General features: G+C 36.2%; 1 protein-coding gene across 1 annotated transcript; it reads right to left on the bottom strand.

The window, feature by feature from the left end:
• Positions 1-24,905, bottom strand: LOC144349467 (uncharacterized). Its single transcript, XM_085502358.1, has 36 exons — positions 24,695-24,905; positions 20,363-20,442; positions 20,001-20,028; positions 19,372-19,527; positions 18,056-18,178; positions 17,778-17,853; positions 17,588-17,631; positions 16,871-17,032; positions 16,691-16,769; positions 16,032-16,078; positions 15,389-15,553; positions 14,899-14,968; positions 14,689-14,741; positions 14,281-14,457; positions 13,995-14,067; positions 13,737-13,783; positions 13,462-13,635; positions 13,201-13,359; positions 12,942-13,011; positions 12,790-12,839; positions 12,525-12,638; positions 12,017-12,139; positions 11,694-11,861; positions 11,412-11,570; positions 11,136-11,291; positions 10,334-10,403; positions 9,879-9,925; positions 9,591-9,743; positions 9,314-9,380; positions 4,876-4,922; positions 4,153-4,455; positions 3,645-3,914; positions 3,191-3,478; positions 2,809-3,037; positions 525-580; positions 1-217 (listed from the first exon to the last, which is right to left on the bottom strand). The coding sequence occupies exons 2-36, from the start codon at positions 20,429-20,431 to the stop codon at positions 165-167; spliced, it is 4,125 nt and encodes a 1,374-aa protein (XP_085358484.1). The 5' UTR covers positions 20,432-20,442; positions 24,695-24,905; the 3' UTR covers positions 1-164.
• Positions 24,906-26,844: the final 1,939 nt, after the last annotated feature.

The raw sequence follows: 26,844 nt of genomic DNA on the forward strand, positions 1-26,844 counted from the left end.
TTATTTACAGGCCGAGTTTATTTGAATAAATTCGAAGGAACAATTATTGAATATTAATTAGCTGTCGTAACCAGCCATAGTTATTGATCGTATAGTTTATTTGCGAAGAGGGGGTTTGCCGATTAAAGGAAGACTTAAATAGATGAATTCAATGAAGTGTTATCTCAGCCTATTGTCAGTCTTTCAGCGGTAGCCTCCAGCTCGACTGCCTCGATAACTGTAAAGAAAATGAAATGAATTATTTTAATTTTATAATATTTTATGGATGTAATAATTACCTTTATTGTCAATAACATCCATATACATGGTATATTTCATGAATAAAACGAGATTTCCAAACTTGCTTCGCATGAATTGTTTTACAGTAGTTTCCAAGTTTAACTTAAGGCAATTCAAAATTCCCATCTGCTTTCTGAGATACGTAGTTGTATTAAATGTAGAAGATTGTGACTCGGTCAATTTTGTCGTTTGCTTTGGTCCGAATATCTAGAACTTAACAATATAAGTTGTTAAATAAAACGTACCTGTATCCCCACACAGAATCTTTGTGCACGCCCAAGTTCCATCGCTCGTACAGTAACTGTCAAAGGATATAATAATTGTCATTAGACTGATGTAATTTAAGTGGTTGGCTTACATGTGTTATTATGATGGTTCAACTGGCCACTATAGAATCATACACACAGACTGTTGACTGCTTGGATTGGCACTTCAGAAACGTTAATTTGACATAAGGTTGAAACGGATCATTAAGCACGAAGACGAATCTGGTGGATACGTTATGGTAACGAAATAAGACCAGGTAGCATTCATTATTTTGTGTTGACCACGATTTGACATTTTCAATCAAGCTAAGAATGTTATAATTATAGCAATCGCTCAAGAACTTTTTGCAAAATTATTATTTCTTCATTTCTTTCTTAATTTCCTTGACATTATTGCATATGAAGAAAAGGGTCCTATTATCATCCAGAATGCATTTCTCATAACATATCGAAACATTGAAATGACAATCTGTCAGCGCCCTCGTGATCCAACCTGAGAAATGTAGCGTTTTAACGTTTATAAGTACTTGGTTGTTAAACGTACTGTAAAACATGTCGAAAAAGCGGCATGCAATTTTAGCAAAATGTGGTAAAATGTTGATTTAGCGAATCTCTTTTGTCATTGTTGATTTCTTTGTCTGGCGGCCATTTTGAATTTATAATAAAGTCATTAGCGACATCTTGAATTAGCGAATGAGTTCTAAATTCGCAAAAAAGACATGGTCGCGAAAAAGACATACTTTACAGTATGTATTAAAAAGCTATAATAGTGATGATGCAACAATATGACTCAAAACCTGGTTAATAAGAAATCATGCAGTATTGCAGTTGCAAAACACAGTGTCGGCCGGCACAACTGCCACATTACTGTAAATTACTCAATTGTTTGAACTCAACAATATATATGTAATGCAGCTAAGAATAGAAAATTGAGAGACGTGACACCAAATGCTGGATACACATAGCAGCGAGATTTAGGTTCCGGTTACGGATTGTGAAACTTATAATACGACCGGTGCCGACAGTCACGGCTATTCGATAGCCCTGAGTACAGTCCTGTAGGTTGGCCTTCTTCCACTGATCATTCGGCCCCCACATTCCTGAGAAGTCGAATAGACTGGGAATTCGACACTATTGTGAAGAAATGTTCGGGCGATTAAAGAGGCATTCAGCTTTGCAGTTAAAAAATGAGAAGGTCGATACGTCCAACTATTCTAAATACCTTAACAGGAAGGGAAATTACGTAAGAGACCTACTACGGTCGATCAAATCGACATTTTCCAATGTCAACCGAAAATACACGCCGCCATCTTGTTCTTGACGTATTTAACAACAAAACGTTGTTTCGTTGCGTAAAACTATATTTTGTCAATGCTCCAGTACAGTAGGTTCATTTTTCGGCCACAAAAAAGGTATTTGTGATCGCTAGATTGGTCGAAAGAGGTTTTAGCTGGTTACCGTCATGAAAACGGCAGAACGGTTCTCCGCCATATATTTGTAGGCGGGTGTCGAATCCTCGGTCTATGCGACTTCTCAATACTGTGGGGGCCGAATGATCAGCGGAAGAAGACCAACCTACAGGACTGTACTCAGGGTTAGGCTATTCGACTACATGACATCAGAGCATTGCTGGCTTTGTTTTATTTGGAAAATTGTTTTACATGGGGTAAAATGTGGGAAATTGCCATACAACCAAATATTGATCTTTTTCGCAGTTCAATAACATGTTATTATAGTAATGACAGGAACCGAACATTTGAAAATAGTTTAATTGAATAAACTGCCATATTAAGTACAAATATTGGGACAGAGATTAAAAATAATAAGCCCCAGACAGGGTGTATCATAACTTGTAGAGCTGTTTGACACTCGCTCATTTCTGCCAGTGTCACTAAATATTTTTGTAATACTAATACAGTTTGTTTACTCCTTCTGGCTTCACCCGCTCTTTTGAAGTTGCTTTCGCTTACATGCTTACTGGTTGCATGTACGTTTTCCAATTTACAGATGCGTTATGAATTGAAATGTCCCAAACGATTGTCATGTAAATATTGGGTTCAACGTCCACACTATAACTGAATCCATCAAGCAATGCAACAAAATTAAACAAGAATATATAATATATGTTTGAAAATAAGCGACTTTGAACCAAGGTGTTAGCATAATGCAATATAGCTTTTTGAATAAAAATTAATAATAAATGTATCTAGTTCATCTTTAGTATTACGTAACGAAATGTCCACTACATTCACTAATAACCTACCAGGTATTGCAGTCTTCTTTTCTGCCATCGCCTTCCTGGAAAATAACGCCCTCATGGAAACATGGGAACAAAGGATCCATACAAATGGTGCCACATATTCCAGAAGCACAGCATTTTTTCTTCCCCTGGCAATCGGTATCATCTTGGCATTCATAGTAGCAGTAACCCTTTGGACGGACATCGTCGATAGAAGGTACCATTGGGCATTGTCCGGGTTTATCAGGTTGTTCTGGAAGGAAGCATTGTGACGTTCAGAGCTCTCAGGAAATAATTTTACACCTCATGGAAACGCTCAGGTGCGAATGCAGCAATCACAACTTTGTCTGTGAAATGACAAGTTCGTACGTAATAGTTAACATATTTAATGTATAAAAATACGTACCGTCACAACAGTATCGAACTTTGTAATCATGACATTGATCACCAGCTGGCTGATCTTTGTCAAGACAAACAAATCCAGGATCGACATCGTGATGTAGGAATACCTGCCCGGTGCTTGATGAAGGTTGTTCAGTGGCGGCGACAACAACTTGGATGAATAACGGATTTTTACACATTTCATTTGGATATTCATCTTGGATTACGGCGGTGATTTCACGATCTGCATCTAAACCTTCACATGGTTTATCGGTGTTGAACCATTTTGTCCACTTGTCACAATCTGGCTGTTCTGTGTAGTGATATTACATAAATGAAAAACATGGTTAATGAGACGAGACAGTTTTTCGCTTATAATAAGTATTCAATTCAAAGTAATACTCAAATTCAAATATTCAACGAAAATAACGTAAAAACATAATATATTATTTGTTGTGAATATTTGAATATTGATTTACCAGGACAACAGAATCTGACTTTATAATCTTCACATTTCTCATCGTCCTGTTCTTCATTCAAACAAGCAAATCCATTAATGATATCATTGCTGAGTAACACATCGCCTGTTAATTCAGCTGGTATGCCATCAATAGTCTGGGCTTGAATTGCGCTGGGTCGTTCGCACGTCTTTTCACATAGTGTTGCTAGCGTTTCTAAATCGCCAATCCCTTCTTCTGGACTGTCTTCGTCGAACCATTGTGACCATTCACCATCACATGGGGGATTAGCTGTTTGAACCAAAATTACACATATAATACTGCATATTACACAACGTTATCGGACATGCCACAACGAGGAATCAATGTTTTTAACCACGGGACAACATCTCAACAATTATCGGAAATCCCGCGGAACACGGTGACACAACTATTTTAAAAGAAATATTAATTAATTTGTGACTCAGAAAACATAACATGTGAATGTATACCGGTTTTCCTGCAATACACAATATAATAAATGTGTTACCTGGACAGCAGTATCGCACTCGATAGTCAAGGCAAGTGTTATCTGGCTGATCTGCCATCCGACACACAAAGCCAATGTCCGGTGAATAATGCAAGAATATTTCATCAGTATCTTCTGCAGGAATACCGTCAAGGGTCTGCACTTGTATCGCCGATGGATTGGTACACATGTTATCACCATACAACTCGATGGCAAGGGATGTAGTTTCCCAGTCCCCAGTACCTCCTGGGTTATCTCTATCGAACCAGACAGTCCATGTACCATCCACACATTCTACAAGTATATTCCAGGCATATATTATTCCTGAAATGTTAATGATTCGCGAATATTCATGAACTAAATGAGTAGTGTGCACTCATCTGTATTTGGACAGCACACTGATGTCAAGTCAGTTGGATGGGTGTAACAATGGTAGCCAAATGGACACTGCTTATCAAGAGAATCACAACCAACGGGACTACCATCAGCACCAATTAAAGGAATTCCCATAGGGCAAGGTGGTTGAACTATAATATTACAAACACCCACGCAGTAATTATTAGTGAGCCATAGAATATGTAGTACACACCACGGTGCATTTAAATTAAATTTTATATCAACTGTACTGCACCTTACCCGTTTACCTACGCTTCTCTATACAAATTAATATTATGGAAACATTTTTACATAGTGACATCCAATAATGTTTTAGTCTCAGTAGCACTTCTTGAAAATTTAACTTACCACAATCAGGGTCCGGTTTGCAGTACCACTTGCCGTTTCTACATTCGCTAAATAGATTTAAACAAACGCAGTTTATATTAACTGTTTCAAGAATACGTGCAATACATACAACAAGGTACAAATTGTTATCTGCTATCGTTGATGTAATTTTGATCAGGCAAATTTCTAATCTATGAACACTGATGGCCAATCTAATGGTAATACGGGCACAATACTGAGAGCATATTCGAAATTACTACACAAATGCCCCCGGGTAATGTCGCGTCAATGTTCGTGTGGATATATGTGTATATCGGTAACACCTTAACGGAGCGAAACGACCACTTGCGTAGTCATAAATGCAATCTGATTAAAATCCGATGTAGTGTACGGGCTTTAATTAATTATTTTGGCTATAAACTTATTTTAATTTTATTTTTGTTATTAATGCCTTTTTATTTTATTATTTTACTTTGATTTTGTATTTTTTTTAAAATTCCGCCCTACATACATCTGACCCGATGCCTATGTAACGATATTTCCAAGAGACCAACTATCGACGATTTTAGTCAACGAATCACAGATCTCCTTCTATAGCGCACGTGATGACGTCACCGGGCAGAGTCAGGTAGCAAACACACTCGAATAAAATGGCGGATTATACCGACGTTAGCGACCGAGAAAAACACGGCTGATTTGGACTGGACACATCGCAATTGATCAGGAAATATTTTTTTGCTCCAGTTTTCTGCGTCGATGTCGTGGGACGGTAAAATCAGGTTGCATTGTTTATATAGCTATTTACAGTGTTCTAATCATTATGATTTGCTTAGTTTTTTTAGCTTCCATTCTAGATAATTATACTCTGCGTTTGATGTAAAATTGAAGCGATGACTGAATAAACGAACCTTGGCTGGCGAAGATGTATCAGGAAGTGGGCAGGACTCCAGAAGACGTACCTACACTTTATGCAATTTTTTTAATTATGCTAATTTATTCATGACGTGGCAGTTTCTGTGCTCATGAATATTTATTAATTTGTGGGTAAATACATTTTGAAAGGGGCGATATATTATTTTGGGGGGGAAGAGTTAGAAAGGGGGATCAGTAATCATTCGGGGGTCAATACAAAAGAAGGGACCCATTTGGAGAGCAGCCATGCTCCTCGTGTCTGTTGATGCACGTGACCTACAGCTGTCAACTGTGTTCATTCTTCGTCGACTTCGACTGGCTTCCATGTGAGTTAGTATTCTTGTGTTCTGACTACTGTTTTTGAATCCGTTGTTTTTAACGTCTTTCATGTCTTTTGTAGGAGTGTCCAATCCGTGATTCGAACTTGCGATCTTTGAGTTCCCACCGCACTGTCTTGTCCACTGTACCACGAGCTTTATTGTTTGCGAGAAAAAGATGGGCAGGCAAGGGAATTGAAGCCGGGTCCTCCTGATCACTATGTAGGGATCTGATCCACAAGACCACGATGGATTGACTGGTTGTGTTTGCATTATATAGACTATATAGTGTGTGTATATATAGAAATACAACATATTTCTATTATTGAGTTACAATTGTCCAAAAAAAATGGCAATTTTGTGTTTTACTTGTGTAAACTATATACATGGCATAACCCGTTAGTGTACATTTTGCCAATTGGGTGTTTGCCATTTGCGTTGCCCATACCTGACCCGACCGTAATGCCAAGACACGTTCCTGTTAATAATTCCGTTGCCCATACCTGACCCGACCCTAACCCTAATGCCAAGACACGTTTCTGTTAATAATTCCGTTGCCCATACCTGACCCGACCCGACCCTAAACCTAATGCCAAGACACGTTCCTGTTAATAATTCCGTTGCCCATACCTGACCCGACCCTAACCCTAATGCCAAGACACGTTTCTGTTAATAATTCCGTTGCCCATACCTGACCCGACCCGACCCGACCCTAAACCTAATGCCAAGACACGTTCCTGTTCATAATTGTTCAATAATGATACTCTGTTGTGCACTGTCTGCGGGTAAGTTGCATTGATGTCAACTGATTAAACAAGTCGCGTTTAAGTAATTTCCACTATTAACAAGTTGTTACATTGTGACAATAAATGTGTGGACAAATATTTTAGACTTATTTTGGTGTAAACAACTCTCATTTGATTAATTCCAACAATTACAAGTTCTTAAATTGACAAAATGAATGTATGGACAAATATTGACCATTATACTTGTGAGTAAATACCTGTTATTTAATTTCCACCTCTACAAGGTTGTTAAATTGAGAGAATAAATGAGTGGATAAATATTTGATACTTATTTAGGTGTAAGAACTCGTGTTTGACCAACTTCCACCATCGCAAGTTGTTAAAATAATGAAATAAATATACTGGTATCATTGGATATTTTATTTAATTGTGAAACTTTCTAACAAAATGTTAACTGCTGGCTTCGAACCCCCAATCAACAATTCCGCACACACAGTATAAATTCCACCACACCACAGAAGATATTCGTCTGTTGCCTGAATTGTTTTCGTGATATAGGGAACGCCATCGACGCTTTAACAAAACTTACCTTGACTTGGGTCTTGTTTATCTCTTGTGACTGGAAACTGTTGAACAAATTGCTCGTCGTCCAGGTTAAGACGTAAGTTATTTTATTATTTATTCATTCAGTTTTGCATGGTGGAGTTTTGTGAGGTTTATTATTTTTTCGCGACGTTCTTTGCTTGCTTGTTTACGGTTTGAGAGATTTCAGTTTATTTGATTTACGCTTTTACGGTAGCTCTGAGCGGGAACCCACTGTCTCTTTCAAGCTAATTTTGTTTTATTTTGATGGCACGCTTGTGTACCACGCCACGACGTTGGTCGTTAAGTGGTGTTCATTTTTCTAACTACTCCAGTGTTCCGGTGAGTTGAACGGAAAAGCCAAAACGATTGCTCGTTTCTGATTGCTTCGGTTCTGGTGAGTGTATCTAGTGTGATTCGAATCCGTGTCGTTTGTATTGAGCGTTTTTTTATTTCCCATGTTGACTACGCCGTAATATGCAACCACTTTCCCGTTTTATTGTGATTTTGAGAGTGTTTAATGATGTCTTCCTCGCCCGTCACGCCATGACCCAGTTTCAACCATACGGCCATTTTGCAACAAGTGCGTGACCCTCGGCGTCACCCGACTGACTATATGGTCGTTGTGTTCAACTGTTAAAGCTAGGATTTATTACCGTTATTATCATTATATTGTCACATGATTTGTTTTACCTTATGTGCAATGTCTTAAGTATCTTTATTGTAATTTCTATATACCAATTCGTATATACCGAGGAAATGACCCCGATTGAAGGTCATGTATTTTGTGACGTCACCAAATCGTGTGTAGGTACGGCTTCTAGATCCGTGCCAGGAAGTGTACACATTTGTTGGAAGTGAAAAAAATGTTCAATGTAATGACAAAAATTGTAAAATGCTGTAGAATTTCTTTTGTAAATAAAAATATACTAGCAATTTTCTATTAATGGTTTATTCAAGTGGGCAAAATATAATGTACAGAAAGATTGCCCGTAGAGTATCTCTACACTGAAAAGTAAGCAACCGACAGCCTGTATAAAAGGGGGCTGTGATTGGCTGTTACTTACGCGAGATTTGAACGGGACTTACATAGGCGTTGGATCAGATGTATGTAGGGCGGAATTAAACAAAAAATCAAAGTAAAATAATAAAATAAAAAGGCATTAATAACAAAAGTAATAAAAATAAAATTAAAACAAGTTTATAGCCAAAATAATTAAAGCCCGTACACTACATCAGATTTTAATCAGATTGTCATAAATGGTAGTTACAGTGAGTGTAAAGTAATAATATTATTATTGTTGTTTTTTTCCGATAAGCAGTGTCCGATGTTTACAGCAGTGCAAAAATGTTGAAATTTGTTTCGTGTGATGTTATACAAAGTACCCCCGCCCCTTTGTCGGGTCACTGGTGTCATTCACTAGGAGAGAACCAATTACTGCACGGACAGTAGTTTATAAATAAATAAACGCTGCTCGGACTGATAAGTATGATATATTTGGTAATCGTAGTCCTAAATAACTATTAAAACTATACTATAAAAAAAATACTATATTATAATATTATACTATATTATTAATATTATTACTATATTATACTATATTAAAACTATATAACTATTAAATAACTATACTGCACGGACAGGTTTACCAGAACGTTATTTTCACCCAAGCTGATTGTTGGGTTTTGTTTTCCACTGATTCTGCATGAGATTACAGTGCCAATTGTTGGTAATGTCGGAGCTAATAACTGTTGAGTTCGAACACATGTTTTTATATACGAATTATTTTTGCACCTATTGTAAAACATCACACAGTGATTATCGGGGAAGCAATTACAATATTGTTACTTTACACTCACTGCGGGGAATACATGTGTGGAGTAGACGTTTTTGCTGCTTACCATATTTCACAGTTTTCGACATACGTTTCAAATGGATTGTAGTAAGTACAGTTCTTTTCACAGTAACCTAAGAACGGATGTAAAGAGTTTTATAATGGAGTTTGTCGAATACTGTCGTGCAGCATTCAATCAAATCACCACATATTACAAACGTCATAGCACCGGGCATGTAAATATCATAATACTAGTACAGTGTATATTGTTAACACACAAATATGATGTGATATATATTTCTTAATTATACCCGAAGCATTTCCAAATTTAAACGCTGAAATACCTTCAATATAATGTCCACCCAGGCATGAAGGAGGCGGGCAGTTTTCAATGTCCGAACAGCAAAGGTAATCCTGATCAGGATTTGCAATACACTCATCGCACGATACCCAGCACACTTCCGGTACAAAATCGATTGGACAAGGACATGGTCCACCTGTGAAAACAATCATTGTCACACATTGCAACACACAAAAAACAATTACAGTCGAGCAATTCGAACTTACTATTGTATTAATTTTGAAATTGAAATGTCTGTATGCACGACATTTTAAAAGTAACATGTACTCACCGCATGCCAGGCCAGGTCGACAAATCCAATCCCCTTCTCTACAAACGCTGATAAAAAAGTATACAAATGTTTTGTTCAAGAATATTTAAATCTAGTCTACGATTGTAAGTTTCGTATTAGTTAAATCTAATAAGTCTAATGGAACTTAAAGGGCGGTAGTCGTCACGCCAGGCATGCACGAGACATATGGGTCTCATATAAACAAAGATGGCAACTTGGCAGATCAACGAGTACAAACTGAGACGTTACCAAGAATTAATTAGGTATTTTTAGGTGATTGGAATGTATCAAAGGAGGCAAGTCGCGCTCAGGTTAAACCTCGTACTCATGATTTCCATTAGAAGAGCGCATTGGATTGTGGGAAAATAAATATTTATCAACACAAATATCGCACATGAGCTGCGCTACGACTGCCGCGCTTTAACCGAAGATAATCAGAAAAACCAATCTCTTACCATGTTTCACAATCTTCGTTTACTACATCTCCTGGCGAGTAATACTCGCAGTCCAACTCACAAAATCCTTCTGTGAAAATTAAAAAAAATTGTGAGTGTCTATAATTATCATCTCTTTGAAGCGCAAGGGTCAACATGTGTCACCATTCGCAATTTCTTTAAATTTTCAAATATTTTTAAGTCCATTTGAGCCAAAATTAGAAATAAATAAAAAATAAATATACATGGGCAAAATATTGTACTGTGGTGGTGGGAAATGTGGTCCAAAGATTCTGGCAATCGAGATGTTTGATTAGGTCAGAAACAGCCATACACCCTCATGTACAGGTTGTGTGAGGGAATAATTTTGGAGGCGAACATACGGGTTCTCTGGAGGGGATAATAGCATACATTGTGATAAATTATCCCCGAGCACGGCGTTGCAATTCCGTGGATATGGTATATCCATTATATTACGTTGTATGGTGATATTCTCTTGAGTGTGTAGTAGATTTCATATATTACACATATTGCGTACGCGTAGTATGTTATTCGCGGGCATTTTCTCGATCAATTCGCATATAAATTTGCCATTTTAGGCAATTATAATTACTACAACGGGCTGATCGGTACCTGTACCTCGATTTCTATTTCTATGGTATTATAGTCAATTTAGTTCTGGGACATAAACTTAAGCCATCCAGATCCAGGCATATAAGACGTGACTAAAGCCAATAAAAGGACAGGTTTCGACTAAGCACAGAAAAGCAAAGGTCAGCTGATATTCTCTAAGCTGTTGTATCTATACTATAATTTCAATTACCTGGCGTGTATACTCCTCCAAGACATGCTGGTGCCGGGCAGCTACCGTCGTCGCAACAAATATAGTTTGGCGTCGTTGATGCATGTTCATCACAAACGTCACAATTCAACCAACACATTTGCCCCAGAAATCCTTCAGGACACGGGCATGGTCCATCTTTTTTTGGAAAAAGATATAATAATGATATTCACGTGATACTAATCACATGCAAGGATGTGTGTTAATATTCTTGTAATATCTATGCCATTACGAGTACACAGATGACATGTTGCTCACCGCAATGTCGTCTACACGCTTCTTCAGTCTCAAAGTTATTGTTGTTTCCTTCACATCCTCCGTATATGAACTCTATACACTCATTTATTTCACAGTCGAAGTACCATCTGGAAATGGAACCTTTACACGTACCAGGATCAACAGGTAAACAGCAGTCACCTATAATTTTAAAATATTATCATATATCTGTAATTAATTATTACTGAAATGAATTCTATCATTTTGTTAGGAATCCGTATTTATAAACTGGGATACTGTAAATTCCATTTGCACATTGCTTACCTCCGCATTTTTTTTCGCAATCTGCTCTAGTATGAAAATTGTTATCATTCCCCTGACATCCACCGTAAATAAATTCTTTGCACTTGTTATCCCGGCAATCGTGATACCATCGTGGCAAATATGCTTCACACGGTCCAGATTCAGGTTCAAGACAGCATGGGTATTTATCTGTACAATTAGATACCGAGCTATTACTATTTCTGCAATACCTCTGTTAATGACATTGTGAACATATTGCGAGAGATCGAATCGTACAATTTGCACAAAAATATGTTAGTTCAGTATATATGGCCATAATACATTTTTTACGAACATGACCCTACCTGGACAACATGCACCATATTCAAAATTAAGCACACAGGAATATCCAGTCGGACATTCTGTAAATGCGCAATTGTACGGGTATCCAGTTTCAGCTAACAAGGGCTTCTCGCAAGGAACCCAGTCTGTTGGTAAAAAAAACAGTGTATTATACAATAGTAGTCAAATATTACTACGATCTGATCTAAAACAGTATAACGATTTCCTGTCAAACTGATGTCACAAAATACTGGGTTTTTTGGTATTGTCGAGAAGTACAACAAACTGGCACAAAGAAAAATATAAACTCGTAGCTGTTGACATAGAAAGTAAAGCAAGTACATAACACGGATTACATGGCGGGGTAAATTATAATTAATTCAAAGTAAACATTTTAATACTACTGTTGGACTAATGTTTGTATCATAAATGTAGCACCTAACGATATTCACAGAAATTGCTGGTGAGTTTCAACATCAGACGATCAAGTGAAATCAACGTTCATATTATAATGTTTAACTTAAATCCTACCACCGTTACAGCATATCCTATCAATGCATATGAAGCCATATACATGCAAGCAATCTGCATCTGTCAAACACGTGACTACATTACCCACATCGTCCGTTTGTGGAGTAACACAAGCTATAACAAAAAAATCAAACGAGAGAATAGTTACGTTATACATTTCCCGGTGAAGATGCGCCAGTACTGTTTATGTAAATTACCGTTTGCGCATGCAATGGACACGAAAATAACATTATTGTGACGTAAGCCATAACAGAATGTTTCTTACTGCAAGATGGGTCTGTGGTACAGGGGTCCCATTCGGCGTTTGTGCATTGACTGCAAGAAATAAACAATGTACATTAGACAACACAAATTACCTACGTAAATATAAATGAATTGCCAATCGATTTATATACAAGGTATTTCTAAAGTATATACCATTCTGTGCATAGTGGTACTGTTATAGTATCTCCTGGCATAAAGTATTCACAATCATATCTACAGTAACCTATAAAAACAATAGAAAACCACAATAATGAGCGCACATGTAGTACATATTGTAATATATTATACATGGATGAACACTTCCGGTCATTTGTTGAATCAAACACAGGTGCTACAGATTGAACACATTTGCACTTGTATGTCGCATATACTGCATGTTACCATAGTAAAAAATAACGTGAACATAACCCACCAACAGTATTAATGAATCCAACACAGCCTCCTGGACACGCTTTCTCATCAATGCAACAAATGTCGTATGGCGGATGGTTCATACAATTGTCACAGTTGGATAGGCATACTGGAAAGCTATCTATTGGAATGCGAGGACAGGGGCATCCAATCGGATCTCCTATAAACAGGACAAACGGGAATCGCGTGAAATTAAATGTACGGTGTTGTCAGAGTGTACTTTATAGCAGTCGGTTAAAACTAATTAGTGTACGGTACTCACTGATAGGACAGCACACCGATAGACCACTCGAATCTAGCGCAGTGCATTCATATCCTCTTGGACAATGCTTTATTCTCGTTGCATAGTATTCTGATGTCAGAAGAGCTCCTGAACAGAACACTGTTCCAACACCATCTTCTACATATGGATCACCTCCGTTCGGACATATTTCATCTAGAAAGAAAAAAACAAAAACAAATATACGTTTTATATACTATACTTAATTGATAATTGTAGGTACAATAACTGTTGTTTTTAGTGATGTTGTTACTTACCACATGGTAATTCCTCTATGCATGCCATGGCGCCGTCTATACATTTACTGAGAATACGAACAAAACATTTACTAGTGAGAATGTGATCGCCGATCCATGTGCTACCAATCATAGTTTCGTCAACAGGTTTTAAGATGGGGTTTGCTAATTATTACTTCACGTTCACTAAATATGAGATTGAATAGAGAACACCAAAGAAGATGCTACGAAAATACACTGTGTTTTAGCCGACATTATTATTAAATCTGTAATACCCACCATAACACACAGTCTGGCATCAGAATCACTCCGCCATTCGGAATCAGAACTCCATTAACAACGCAATCTCCAGCTACAGATATATATAAATACACATACTATCAACGCTTGATGTCACCAATTATCCAGTATGGTGGCATGCGCCCAGAGTTACGGTTTCGCATAAATGTTTTGCGTGGTCATTTTTATCCAGTCCATTGGCATCGTGTCGGTGAACAATAGTTGAAAAGAGAATTGCAATAACAATCACCACTGAAGACGATTTGTAGTGAAAGAGAAGACTTACAAATTGCTGGACAGCATATACTGTATCCGAGGTCTAAAGGATGGCAAAAATAATCAGCCGGGCAATCCCCTTGTGTAAGACCCAATGGTGCATCCAGTGGAAGTGTACAGAAATTAACATCTGTTCCCGTAATTGTATAGTAATCATCGCCATTGGGGCAGATGGGTTCTGATGGATCTATAAAAAAGTGCGCTGGTATTAAAAAGACAGGAAACAACAGAGTAATTTGTAATAGGTCATACAACTGTATCTACAAGCAGTATATATACTTGCAATCATTTCATAATATTGTTTGTTGTTGGTTAATTTGCTTCGTCGACCAAAACTTATATATATATATATATTGCCATATTTATTACGTTAACATTTGTTGTTGAACTTGAAGTACTAAATATTGCCGGAACTTACCACAGATAAGACCAGGGGGATACAAACATACAAATCCACCATCCCGGCATTGACTGGGGACACAATCAAAAACGTTAGTGTAGTGATATTGCACGATTATAAATACTACTTGTTCATGTCATTAGCACGTATAGGCAGTATACTAGCGCATGGGCAGTAATGGGCAGCATGTCGTTAACTGAACAATAATAACAAATATGTGAAACCTACCAGAGGGCGCAGCCCCATATCACGGTTCCACCAACTGGGTACGCAACGCCGTTATAATAACACACGTCAACTGGTAAATAGAGCAAATGAATGTATATAAAATTACGGTCTTGAACACCCAGAAAAGATGTTTTTTTTTTCTGTAAATGAGTTACGTTTAACAACCTAGTTGGCGGAGAAAAAGCAATAACATTTGAAAACACTTGCGAAGATGTGTATATGTTAATTAACCCATAATATAAATGAGGAATAAATTAGAGACTTTTTTATTTATTTGTTAAAAGTAGCAGTTCGTAACAATTAAATTTGTCGCTACTTAGCACAGTAGACATTGAAACGTTGCAATCGTTGTATAGCGTTTCAAAAATGTAATTGTGACAAAATGTAATATACGCGCTTTGCATACGTAGCATGGGACAGGACAGGAACTGTGACGCCTTAAAGTCTGATTTCGCAATGGAAAATGAAAATAAAATATGTAAATACTTACGTTTCAGCGGGCAGCACACACCGTGCGAACTCGTTATCATGTTACAGTAGAAACCACGTGGGCAGGTCCGAGTTAATATACTATCAACACCAATTGCAACGGAGCACAATGCATTCATGTTTTGGTCGTCTTTATAAGGTTGTACTCCACTGGGACACATTTTATCTACAGATAATATATTCAAAAATGAAGTCTAAAATTTAAAACCGACTAGTTCAAAATAAAACTGTTTATCTACAACTTTATTACAATTCATCTGACACCGCAATGCGATAAGAAAATGTCTATCGCATGATCACGTGCACACTGTGCATTCATTCAATTTTATGACGTTTATACCATTATCGAATATTAAATGTAACACATCATCAATTTATGCGTATTTGAAAAGAACACCAGAGAGAAAGAGCGTTACGAGAATTGACAGTCACTGACACTGTTAGACGCCATTCCCAAGTAGCATAGATCATAATGTGATGTGTGTCTTTATGAAAATGGGACTCATGGGGTGTATTATCCACTCGCCCTCGATTTGTGGATCCTACTAGTCCATGACGTCACTAGCGTCAACAAACAAGTTATATTATGCGTTAACAAATCCTTTTCACATTTCATATGCAGAGGTTAATGGATATACACTTACCACATAACGGTGTGTCCTCACGTGTAATCCTACCGTTTACACATTGACTGAAAAAAAACAAAGTCAACATTATAATGACATCTGGATTATGACAAACGTGTGCAACAAGATAACGTGATAACGACAATACGAAGTAAAGTGACATAGCAGAAATGCCCGGATGTCAAGACGCCCGCAGGAGAACAAACCTTAAACTATGTATGACATATGACATCTTGCTCATCTGTGTGATGTATGCAGTATTGGAAGCAATTAAATGACATCAACGATCGAACAAAAACAAGTTTGAATCTAAGTGGAGCAAATATATGTTACCAACCAACAATTTAGACCCCTAAATAAATGTACGAGCACGGGGATTTGAGAGCTGTCAGTTTATATTTGACTTTCAGTTTCTGTGTGACTCATCCCCACTATACTCATTAAAGCCGGTGAACGTTCAGAAGAACGCTTTCTCTATGGGGTCAATCTAAACTAAATAAAAACTGGTGTGAATATATTTTGAATAGGAACGCATAATATCAATATAAACATAATAATGAAAGCTGTTTAAGGTCTTGAATCCCTAAAATGTAATTAATTTATATGGAAAGCTAATAAAGATATGCTTCCAAAAGTTCATTTTCATTTTAAATAGTTTCTTACGCATTTTAACTCACCATGCATAACACTCGTCGTTAATATAGTAATCACCATTTGGTATATAAGCATTATTCACATAGCAGCCCAAAGTAGTATCTGTCGGTACAACAAATATAATATATTAATATTCATAATTGAAAGTAAATTTATACTGTCCATACAATTGTGGAAACTGAATTATATTAAAAATATTTTACCATCAGGACAGCACAGAGAATATTTATAGTTGGTATCTCCGAGACAGGAATACCCGGATGGACAGTCTTCTATAATAATGGATCCCGTTTGAGGAGTGGTACCACAAAACACTGTATAACTATGTGAGGTCAAATGAACACCACCGGGACATGGATGCACATCTATGAAAGGAAAACTTTATAATATAATTTCATTTCTTTATCGCAAGCCAATTTGACATAATACATAAAACACGCTTGTTTAGACAACAATAACAATGTTGTAAAATTGACTGATACTATATCCATGAAGAAGTACTGACTTCAAGATCATTGGAGCTAGATTGATCGTGAGGAAAATCATAATACTTAATAAAATTTCTAAAAAAAATCTGTATGATTTGATTGCACATGCTGTTAATAAATTATTAATTTGCTTAACTAAAAATGGATTAGTTTAAGACAGTGATGTGTAGAAGTCTATTCTAAATTACATTTCATCGTGTGAGGTAGGTTATGTAAGAATTTATAATATTGTGTCTTGGTTACTGTACATGAACAATCAAACTCCGTGTATTGAGTGCTGGTACCATGATAATTAAATTACTTTGCAATTTTACGTTCACAAATTTCTGAAATACGAGACATCTTTTATGAACATAGTAATGATTGATAAACGATGAACTAAAGTATTAAATTTAAAGGATTTTGTGGTGGAAACTTTTTAAAGGAACTCACCGCATATCTGTACAATGCACCTAAACGCCGTGCCTTGACACTGACTGAGTAAAGAAAGTAAATTATATATTCAAAATAATAACACATACACAAATAAAACAGAATTCACTGTCGTGTTTACTTTATATTACAATAAACGTGAATATTGAATGAACCGTGACATTATATATTGCATTGTACTCGTACATACCATAGGACACAGTTTATTATACGATAAGCACCATCTGGCCAGAATGAACCATCACTCATAAGACACCCATACGGCTCTACATAAAATGGGGTTAGCAATATACAAACGTTACTCCTATTGTTAACCAAGGCGAAACCGAGGTAGAAAATAAGTTATGATGTCATTGACATTGTATGTCCACTGTTTCTGGGGTGAACTTTGTTGTTATTATATCGACTAAAGCATATTGAAATTTCATTGTATGAGTACTACAATATACATCGATATCAAATTCTTACTTGTTACAGCAACCTTGCAACAATCATCACAACATTTTTCAGAGGTACCGCAGTTTCTGTCTCTTATGCACGGGACACATATTTGGTCATCATTACCAATTCTTGGACATTCGCCAAGGTGATCTAAAAATAAAGTACGGAACGACAATAGCATCAGAAGTAGGAATATTTGATGAATGCGTTTAAAACTCTTTAGCCCAACTGTGAAGAGGAAGTATAAAAATAAACAGAGTACGTGTATTAAAGTAAGAAATTCAAAGCTTCCGTGATTATAAAACAAAACAAATCTTTAAGAAAACCAAAGCTTCAAAATAAAAGCTATAAGGTTTATACAAACAGCTGACGTGTGAGTGTTATGGGACTTATTTTTATAAATGAAGTGGTGGATATCTAGCGTAATTACGGTATAGAAAGATAATAACTAACAATAATAATAATAACTAACTTTGCTAAACTACGAACATGCTGAACAAGGCAAACACATCAAACAAATTAAGGAGCAATTCCAAATAAAGTTCTGAAAGATGGATATACACAGTTATTTGTTGTGCCACATTCCCACTCATGTTTTGATATCAAGATCACAGGGTGTATCGTTTAGATTTTCAAATACATGTCAATAGTTTGTAAAAAGCTTAATGAAATATTTGATTTGTTATTAAAATATGTCTATACGCAGACGACACTTTTGTCGTTCTAAGTAATCAAGCTTAGCCGGGATAAAAACAGTTTGACAACATGACGCGGGCAATTCCCAGCCTGAAGCCTCGAATCATGATTGCATCTTTATATTTAAGTTTGTTACAATCTCCTTGGTAAAAAGTGTAACTTTGAATGTAGGACTATTGAAATCGTAATATTTTACGATATAAAAAGAGTGAACATATACTGGAAAATTCTTCAGTACGGTTTATTATATCCAAGTCGTATTATAATGAGGTAAAACATCAATGATATTGACTCATAGTTGTATTATTAACTATTTTTGACGTATTACAAAACATACACTTTAATGATTACCACGTCGATCTAGCTTGCGATTAACCCGAATGCATAAATTGAGCTGTGGATTAATGAACAACATTAAACCAGTAAACAAAGGTAAGTCTGCTGAAACATTTCTGTGTTCCAATGTTGCAATAACATATCCAACCATAAATCCTCAAACAAAAGTCTTATAGGGAAATCTACAAGTCCAAGAACACAAAACAATTGATTGACAACCATTGATAAAACGGCACACAAAAACGAAAGAAAACTACATAGTCAATAAATAAGGTGGTACTCAATGATATAATCAGTTATGGTATAATTACCCGAACAATCCAATACATTGCCGTCAGCATCATAGTATATAGCGTTACAACCACCGCAGTAATCAGCTTCACATCCAGCATAAGGAAGTTCGCATGACGTCACATCACATGGATCCACTGAGCAGTTAACCAATGATCCATCGGAACATCTCAATTCTAGAATAATATTTCAAATATATGAAATGACTTTCAACAACACAGTCGTCACTACAATCTATATGATGCCTGATATACTTTATAAACTATTGTTATTATAATAGTATTTCAAACTATTTTACAAACATTTCACTAAATAGGGTCAAATCGTGGAGGTAAAAAGAGATTCAAGGGAGATAAATAGGCTTCAAAGTATGCAACCATTGAGGTACATACCTCCATGTTGCAACCAAGAGAAAATACGAGTTTGTAAAAAAATGAGCCCGAGCTATAATATATCAACCCACGAATGCAGATTAGGATATAATTCATATCACTATTAATCAAAGCTCTCCAAATATATTGATATTGATTTGGATAATATCTTACCCAGGCTATCACTTCACACTATCGATATTTGTAACACACCGTGTAGTTTTGAATAATCAGGAATATCGTGTTAATACGTTGAAACAATGAACAAAAATACTCACCAGCAGTGGCGCTTATTATTTCAACTTGCTGGTGTGTCGAGAAAAAGAAAAGTACGGCGTTAAGTTTACACTGAGGAAGGCAATAGATGTGATATACAACGTGAATTTGAAAAGGCATGTGTAATCAGGACGTAAAATGTATAGAGAAAGTAAAATTGTTATTATACTACATACACTTGTGTTTTTGCACTATCTAATGTTTTTTCACTTAGGTATTGAAATGTTCCCAATATATAGTGTCTTGGTAACGTGCATTCAATTTAAGCTTCTGTCGAAACTAAATTTTCGTTTAAATGGCCCAAGACAATCAGGGGGAATATATATACAACAACGGAAATGAGTATGTATTTAATTATACTTACCCTTAAACCGCGTGCATTTGCACAGGCAATTACGCATGTGTAAACTACCAATAATAAACTTAACTTCATGTTGCAGACAACTGAATGAAAACATGGTGAAAAATTTAGTGTGATAAAAAACGTAAATTAATAAAGGCGATAAAATAAAGCGCACCGATTCGCGGAACACTGTGAGCAACAGCCAATGAGATTATACTAGTGCATCGCCTCGTTTCGTTTCATTAATGTGTTTAAGGGCGTGTTTATATTTGGAGTAATGTTTGATGACATGATTACTATTTTCTGGAGTTCATTTATTTCGTGGTTTTTACACGCTCCAGGACGGGTTGTCGCCTATATCACTTACACATTGAGATATAGTAAATTGTCGCTCTGTCAAGACAAACAAGACGTCCTGCTCGATATGGGACTCATAGCGACATACACAACGCGTGTAAAATCCATTGGTTGCAATACATTTAATTCTTAGACGCGGCGCAGCGCGACGACCACCGAATTTTAAACGCGACTTACCAACCAATGTTAGATAACCAATCACACACTAACAAAGCTATAGGGAGAGTGCACTCAATAATAAAAAGTGAAATTCAATAAATTAATAAAGATTCGAGATTTGCATATTTATTGTTAATTATATTTGTGAATAATCAAATTGACCAGATGTTAATAGTGTATATATCATTTCAGCAGCAACCTTGTATCCTGTTGTATGCATAATTACTTTCTACCAGAAGTTAATAAAAAAGGTACACAACCAAGCAAACTGATTAATATTTGTCGAAAGAACATACGTCACCGTGTAATTAATTTCCACATTAAGGTCAGTGCTGCCGAATGCATAATAAAATGTATTTATGTTTTGATACAACGAGCGATCAGATTTAAAGCGTAACGAATCAGATTATTATTTCTGTGGGTCTGAAGTTGTACATACGTTTGGATTTTCGTTAGTATTTAGTTACTCGTTCAAAATTTACACGAGAGAACGTACTCGCGCATTACCATATTGAATAGAACACCTGATTGATTGGTTGGTTGGTTGGTTGGCTGGCTGGTTTTTTCATTGCAATTCGGATTGAGCGTCAAAAGAAATTATTTAATTAACATTACACAATTTGTTTAACTTCAATGCGAGGCATAGCCGCAAGGGTATGTCCGTCACCATGTTGATTTTAACAACAACATTCACACTGTGCTGAAACAAATACAATTCGGGATTACACGAAAATAAACGATGGACAGCGAATCAATATTCAGTTAACGCGTTAACGCTGAAGGTTTGCTTGTTCGGTAATACTTTCAGTACTTATTTTCTAAGCTAACACTCTCGATATTATGAGTCTACGAGGCGAAGTACCATATCGACCGAGTGTGGATTCAAACCACACTAGTCACTGTAATGACAGATTGTTGTTAACATAGGGAAAACCTTCTAAAAGCGCGGGAATGTCAATTTTTTTAAGTTAATTTAACTCGCGTAAAAATTCAATTTTGACAAAACTTTTAATGATATGAAGATTCAAATAAATACGTTGTAGTCATTCGTGTTTACGAATTTTAGAAGCATCTATCTGGTCAAAAACATAGAAAGGCCGACAAATCCTGAAACGTATGCAATCATAAATGTTCGAGTACAGCGTAATGCTGGTTTATTTTTACCCATGGCAGAAATCGAACAATTTGAAATTTGAACAAACCTTGGCAGTCGGTCTGTCTTTGATAGCTGAGATTTGAAATGTTATTATTAGTTTTAACGTATTTTAGTACAAAACATTAAAATACTGTATTTGTTTTTTTCCGTAAAAGCAGTGTTTTTTCGTGTAATTTATGTAAATGTGTCGATGTCACGGTCTTTTGTTCACGTTGGAAAGCAAAAAAAGAAATCGGCGATTTAGCCAGAGATTGCGTCTCAAAATCGCACAACGTTTATAATCACGAACATTACTACATAACGGTCTTATTTTGAAATAAATAACCTTAGCAATCAATTGTTTATATTCGCATAGTATTATATGAACACAAATTGTGTTGCCACGTCATTACAATTATTGAAATATTGTGTTTCTAGAATAAAAAATACTACAGTCAGTCTTTAAATCCGAATCAATGGCTCGTGCCGTACATACAGTCTCGCTTGTCAGACTTTGAATTTGCAATGCTCGATGATACTGGATACGCTAGGGCGCCACTCGCGGTGAAGCTGCGTGACATCGTGCTCTTGTATTACCATTCCAGCTATACACCCAATATTTGTATTAACCAATTGCCCAATATATATATATATATATAATGTCGTCCAAAAATCTACATTCTCTGTAGATAACTGGATCTTTATTTGATGCAGGGAATCTCTTCCATAATAACTGATTCTTGTTTTCACCAGCTGCTTGACATTCACGTACAGCCTCTTTAACGACCAGCATTTTATCTATATATTCTGTCCATTTTATGTGCATGATTAATTGGTATTATTGACACAACATCTAGTAAACATAAAGGAAAATAAATCGCTCTACGTTAAGATGTATCTATATGTACGACTGACGAGAAGCTCAAAATAAAATTTACAATAAAATTTTACATCAAAATTAAACTAATATATATGAATATATATATGAATATATATCCTACATTCCATGGAGTGTGGCATGACAGTTTACACGCTGATTTATTTCGGGCTATTTTTTCTAATTATCACTGAATCGGGATTGAACGGAGGCGTGAATCTGCATAAATAGTGCGATGTATAATTAACACACAATCTTAAGTGGTCAAACTTAACCAGACTGTATTGCAGATTCCACGTCTAAACAAAATCTCACGGATTTCTCACAAATTTACACATGATTTACAATCGACAGGATAACGCAAGTAAATATCCGGCGACATTATCCATAAAAAACAATACTCTGTGACCCCAAACCGTTTATCGTCGGGATACGCTGTATATTATAGGACGGATTCGGTGTACTGTATCAATTATTAATTAATGGTATTCAGATTGTAATCCTGCAAACAATTTCGTTTATAATATATATCCCTGTAATACCACTTGTTAGCCTGCATTATGCTTTCATCTCAAATACAGTGGTGTACAATGTTCCCATGATGGCATCCTCCGAAATATTACATTTCAATATACAAGTATATTCATATGCTTACGAGATTCTGTCAGGCAAAACATGTTGCATGAAATTCTCGTGTATTTTAATCTGTCCAATTTAACTTCCGGTTTATTTTGTGACGATAACGAAATGTCTCACTTTTTTGTAAAACCAAACTGGAAAAATAAAAATAAAACTTTGCGATAAATATTTGTTTATGTTGCGACGCATTATGATTAGCAGGATTTGTAGTATAGTAACACATTGACACCTATTACGTTATCGTCACCTTTATCATTTATAGTATTGTTTCCGTGACTTTTGTTATACTCTACATTTTCGGGCGTGTCGTCAACTTCCATCGTTTGACTATTGTTATCATTATCACCATTTTCATTGATGTCGTTTGCTTCATCAGTTTTATCAAGACTAGCAATAGTAGACTGATCAACAGGTATTGATTCAGGGTCTGGCGGGTTTTACTATTTGGAAGAGAATGATCGCGAACTGGGTCGATTGAAGTTTGCTGTTGACTTACTGGGCAGTTTCTCATAATGTGAGAACAAACAATATCATCAGTTGACAAGTAGATACGATATTGCCGCTCTTCATGGGTGACATTAATGACACCGTCAAGTTCATTATAGTCGCACAACATATAAACTTGACGGCGAAAGGATTTGACGTGTTTCAGCTCGGGTTGTTTGCACCCGAGTGGAATTAAGCGCAAATTGCTAACAACGCGGCCATACTTTGACAGTTCAGTTTGAATAATGTGATTTAGTATATATGGGGGTACACCTGAGAGAATTATTTTAGTGGCAGGTTTAACAAGGGGTTGCACATGGGTAAAGCAGTCTCCCACTGACAGGCCAGCTGTACAAAAAGTTTCCACAGCGTTCACAGAGTCAAGAAAAACAATAACACTTCCGCTCACTCGGGAAGCGGCAATAATATTCACAGGTTTGAGAATAACAGAAATACTTTTAACATATGCATCAATTGATTCACATTTCAGACCATGCTTACATGTTAGCCCTGCAAAATGGTTAACACGTGTACTCGCCGTGGGGGCCGCCATCTTGGAAAGGCCCCACGACGAGCAAACTAAAAGTGAAAAACAAAATCAACTAAAATACGGTAGATTTTTACCGAGAAAACAAAATGTATAAACAGCAGTAACTAAGAAGTATTTACAAAACGTATTGGAATAAAATTAGTCACTTACTAAGTATTTGAAGCAGAGAAAACGTGTTTTTGCACAGCTCTAACAACGCGTGCCAGTCATGCGTAGTTAGTTAATTGGTTGGTTCGAATAGCTGCTTTTTACCCTTGACACGCAGATCGCCGCAAACCAACCGATCTGACACATACCGCGCGTGGAACTATGGGAAAAGTGGTCGGAACTATTTCCACACTGTGCCAACACAGATGGCGCTATTCGGTTGGTTTGCGGCGATCTGCTTGTCAATACAATTGAGAAACATTAGACCTTTAACCTCGCAATTTACATACATTTTAATGTTAATAAGATAAGACATGCTGATGAGTGTTGTGCGGTATTTTAATTGATCAATTCATTAAAGATTCAATCTTGCTAAAAATAAGGAGAGAATGTGTTCAAAACAAGAAAAAAATACTTGTATATAGTTCCGCGGAAGAAACGCTGACTAAAATGGTGGATGATTGATATTTAGCCTTCAGAGGCTAGTTATGCGTCATAAGACACAGGTCTGTGCTGAATAGCGCCACCTGTGTTGACACAATGGCTTTTCACAAACAATTGTCATAGTCAAATGATATAGTATATTTGATTGCAGATAAAAAATAAACAAACTAATAAATACACGTAAAATTATACATGGTTTTATTACAAACCTGCACCATCATGAAATCCCTATTTAACACAGACCAAAGACAGAATTGCCAGAGAGGGCGGCAAAACTAGAATTACTTCCAATGTCATGGTATTTCACTAAATCTATGATGATATACCGATGAAGTTTACACTTGATAACATTCTCTTGTAATTTATTTTGGTGTTTTCTATAAAATAATTTATCATGTGAGTGTACACATGGCGAAAGCCAGGTTACAGCGGTATAAACACGAGATGTGTGTCCCTTGCAAGGGTTATTTCGCAGTAACACTCTCTCTTAATATTTTATTTTATTGAACAAAACACCAGAAAATAAGCAAGAGACTATACGCAAGTCTAATTGATTTACTGTTTAATGTAATTTTCACTGATTCATTTCATGATATGAATAAATTAGGTAATTATGAAACAGTAAATGCTACTGATACAGGGAACATTTATAAAATTATTACCATCACGAGGAAATAATTTGACATCATCATTATAACAACTCTTCATCTGTACTGTATCTCAAATCATATGTTACTAAGTGCCCGCGTAATTATAAAATCTACTAAACAAAATGTTAATCTTTGGAGTATAGAAATGGAATAACATCTCAAGCCCATATGTGTTTGATTAGGAGGTGACATAACTATAACTGACATACTCGAATTTACCTTTAATAACAGGCCTTGTTTACTTTAGTTATTACAACAGGTATATCGTATGATGCGCTTATACTGCCCAACGCCGTTGCTTTACATTCGCGTTTGTACAGTAAGGCAGAGTGTCGGAATTTATTGTCATTTTAACGTCAACTATTCTATTGATACACATATAGATTTATATGGATAATTTTAGGTAATCAAGATGCGGACGCTACCAGTTTTATTGAGAATATCGATTGGGGCAGCATGTAGTTTTATTGTATGCAGGGCTGTGGTGAGTATGTCATATTATCGAGCATAGATTAGATTTCAGAATATCTTTCTTAAACGTCTGTTACCCAAAAAAAAACATTGTGATAATATACATTGTTATCGCACATTTTTGTATACTACATGTTATTGCAAACCGATGTTAATGGAATTGGAAATTAGATCTGTGTCATAAAAAACGACATTTAACATTTCAATTACCCTCTCCCTCTGACCCGTGTATTTGTATATTGTTTAATTACTTTCATACTTATACAGTGCTCAAAAAATGTTCATTTCCAGGACACATTCACCCGCCCCGACGGTACCAACTCTGTACAATGTCTAACGAACCCCTGTGAAGTCATTCAGTGCGAGCGATATCCATACGCACGATGCGAGGTTGATTATTGTGGGGGATGTAAGACAACATTCATCGACGATGATGGTAGCGTATTGGACTGCTCTGGTAATAACTATTATACGCTGACAGGCTTTAACAGCTAAATTATAATTCATTATATATATACTATCCAGATACAAATTAAGCTAGTCAGAAAATAAATAAACAAACAAACAAACATACAACTAGTTTCAGAT

Source organism: Saccoglossus kowalevskii, chromosome 8 (assembly GCF_978046115.1).
Source record: "Saccoglossus kowalevskii chromosome 8, keSacKowa6.1, whole genome shotgun sequence".
Taxonomy (NCBI): domain Eukaryota; kingdom Metazoa; phylum Hemichordata; class Enteropneusta; family Harrimaniidae; genus Saccoglossus; species Saccoglossus kowalevskii.

What these genes read in the sequence shown, in the direction of transcription:
- LOC144349467 (XM_085502358.1), bottom strand. Translation starts at nt 20,431, where the DNA reads ATGAAGTTAAGTTTATTATTGGTAGTTTACACATGCGTAATTGCCTGT. An exon ending in ATGCCAGACTGTGTGTTATG is followed by an intron (nt 13,784 to 13,994) that starts GTGGGTATTACA and finishes TCGTATTCTCAG; the next exon opens with TAAATGTATAGACGGCGCCA. An exon ending in GGGTGGACATTATATTGAAG is followed by an intron (nt 9,381 to 9,590) that starts GTATTTCAGCGT and finishes ATCCGTTCTTAG; the next exon opens with GTTACTGTGAAAAGAACTGT.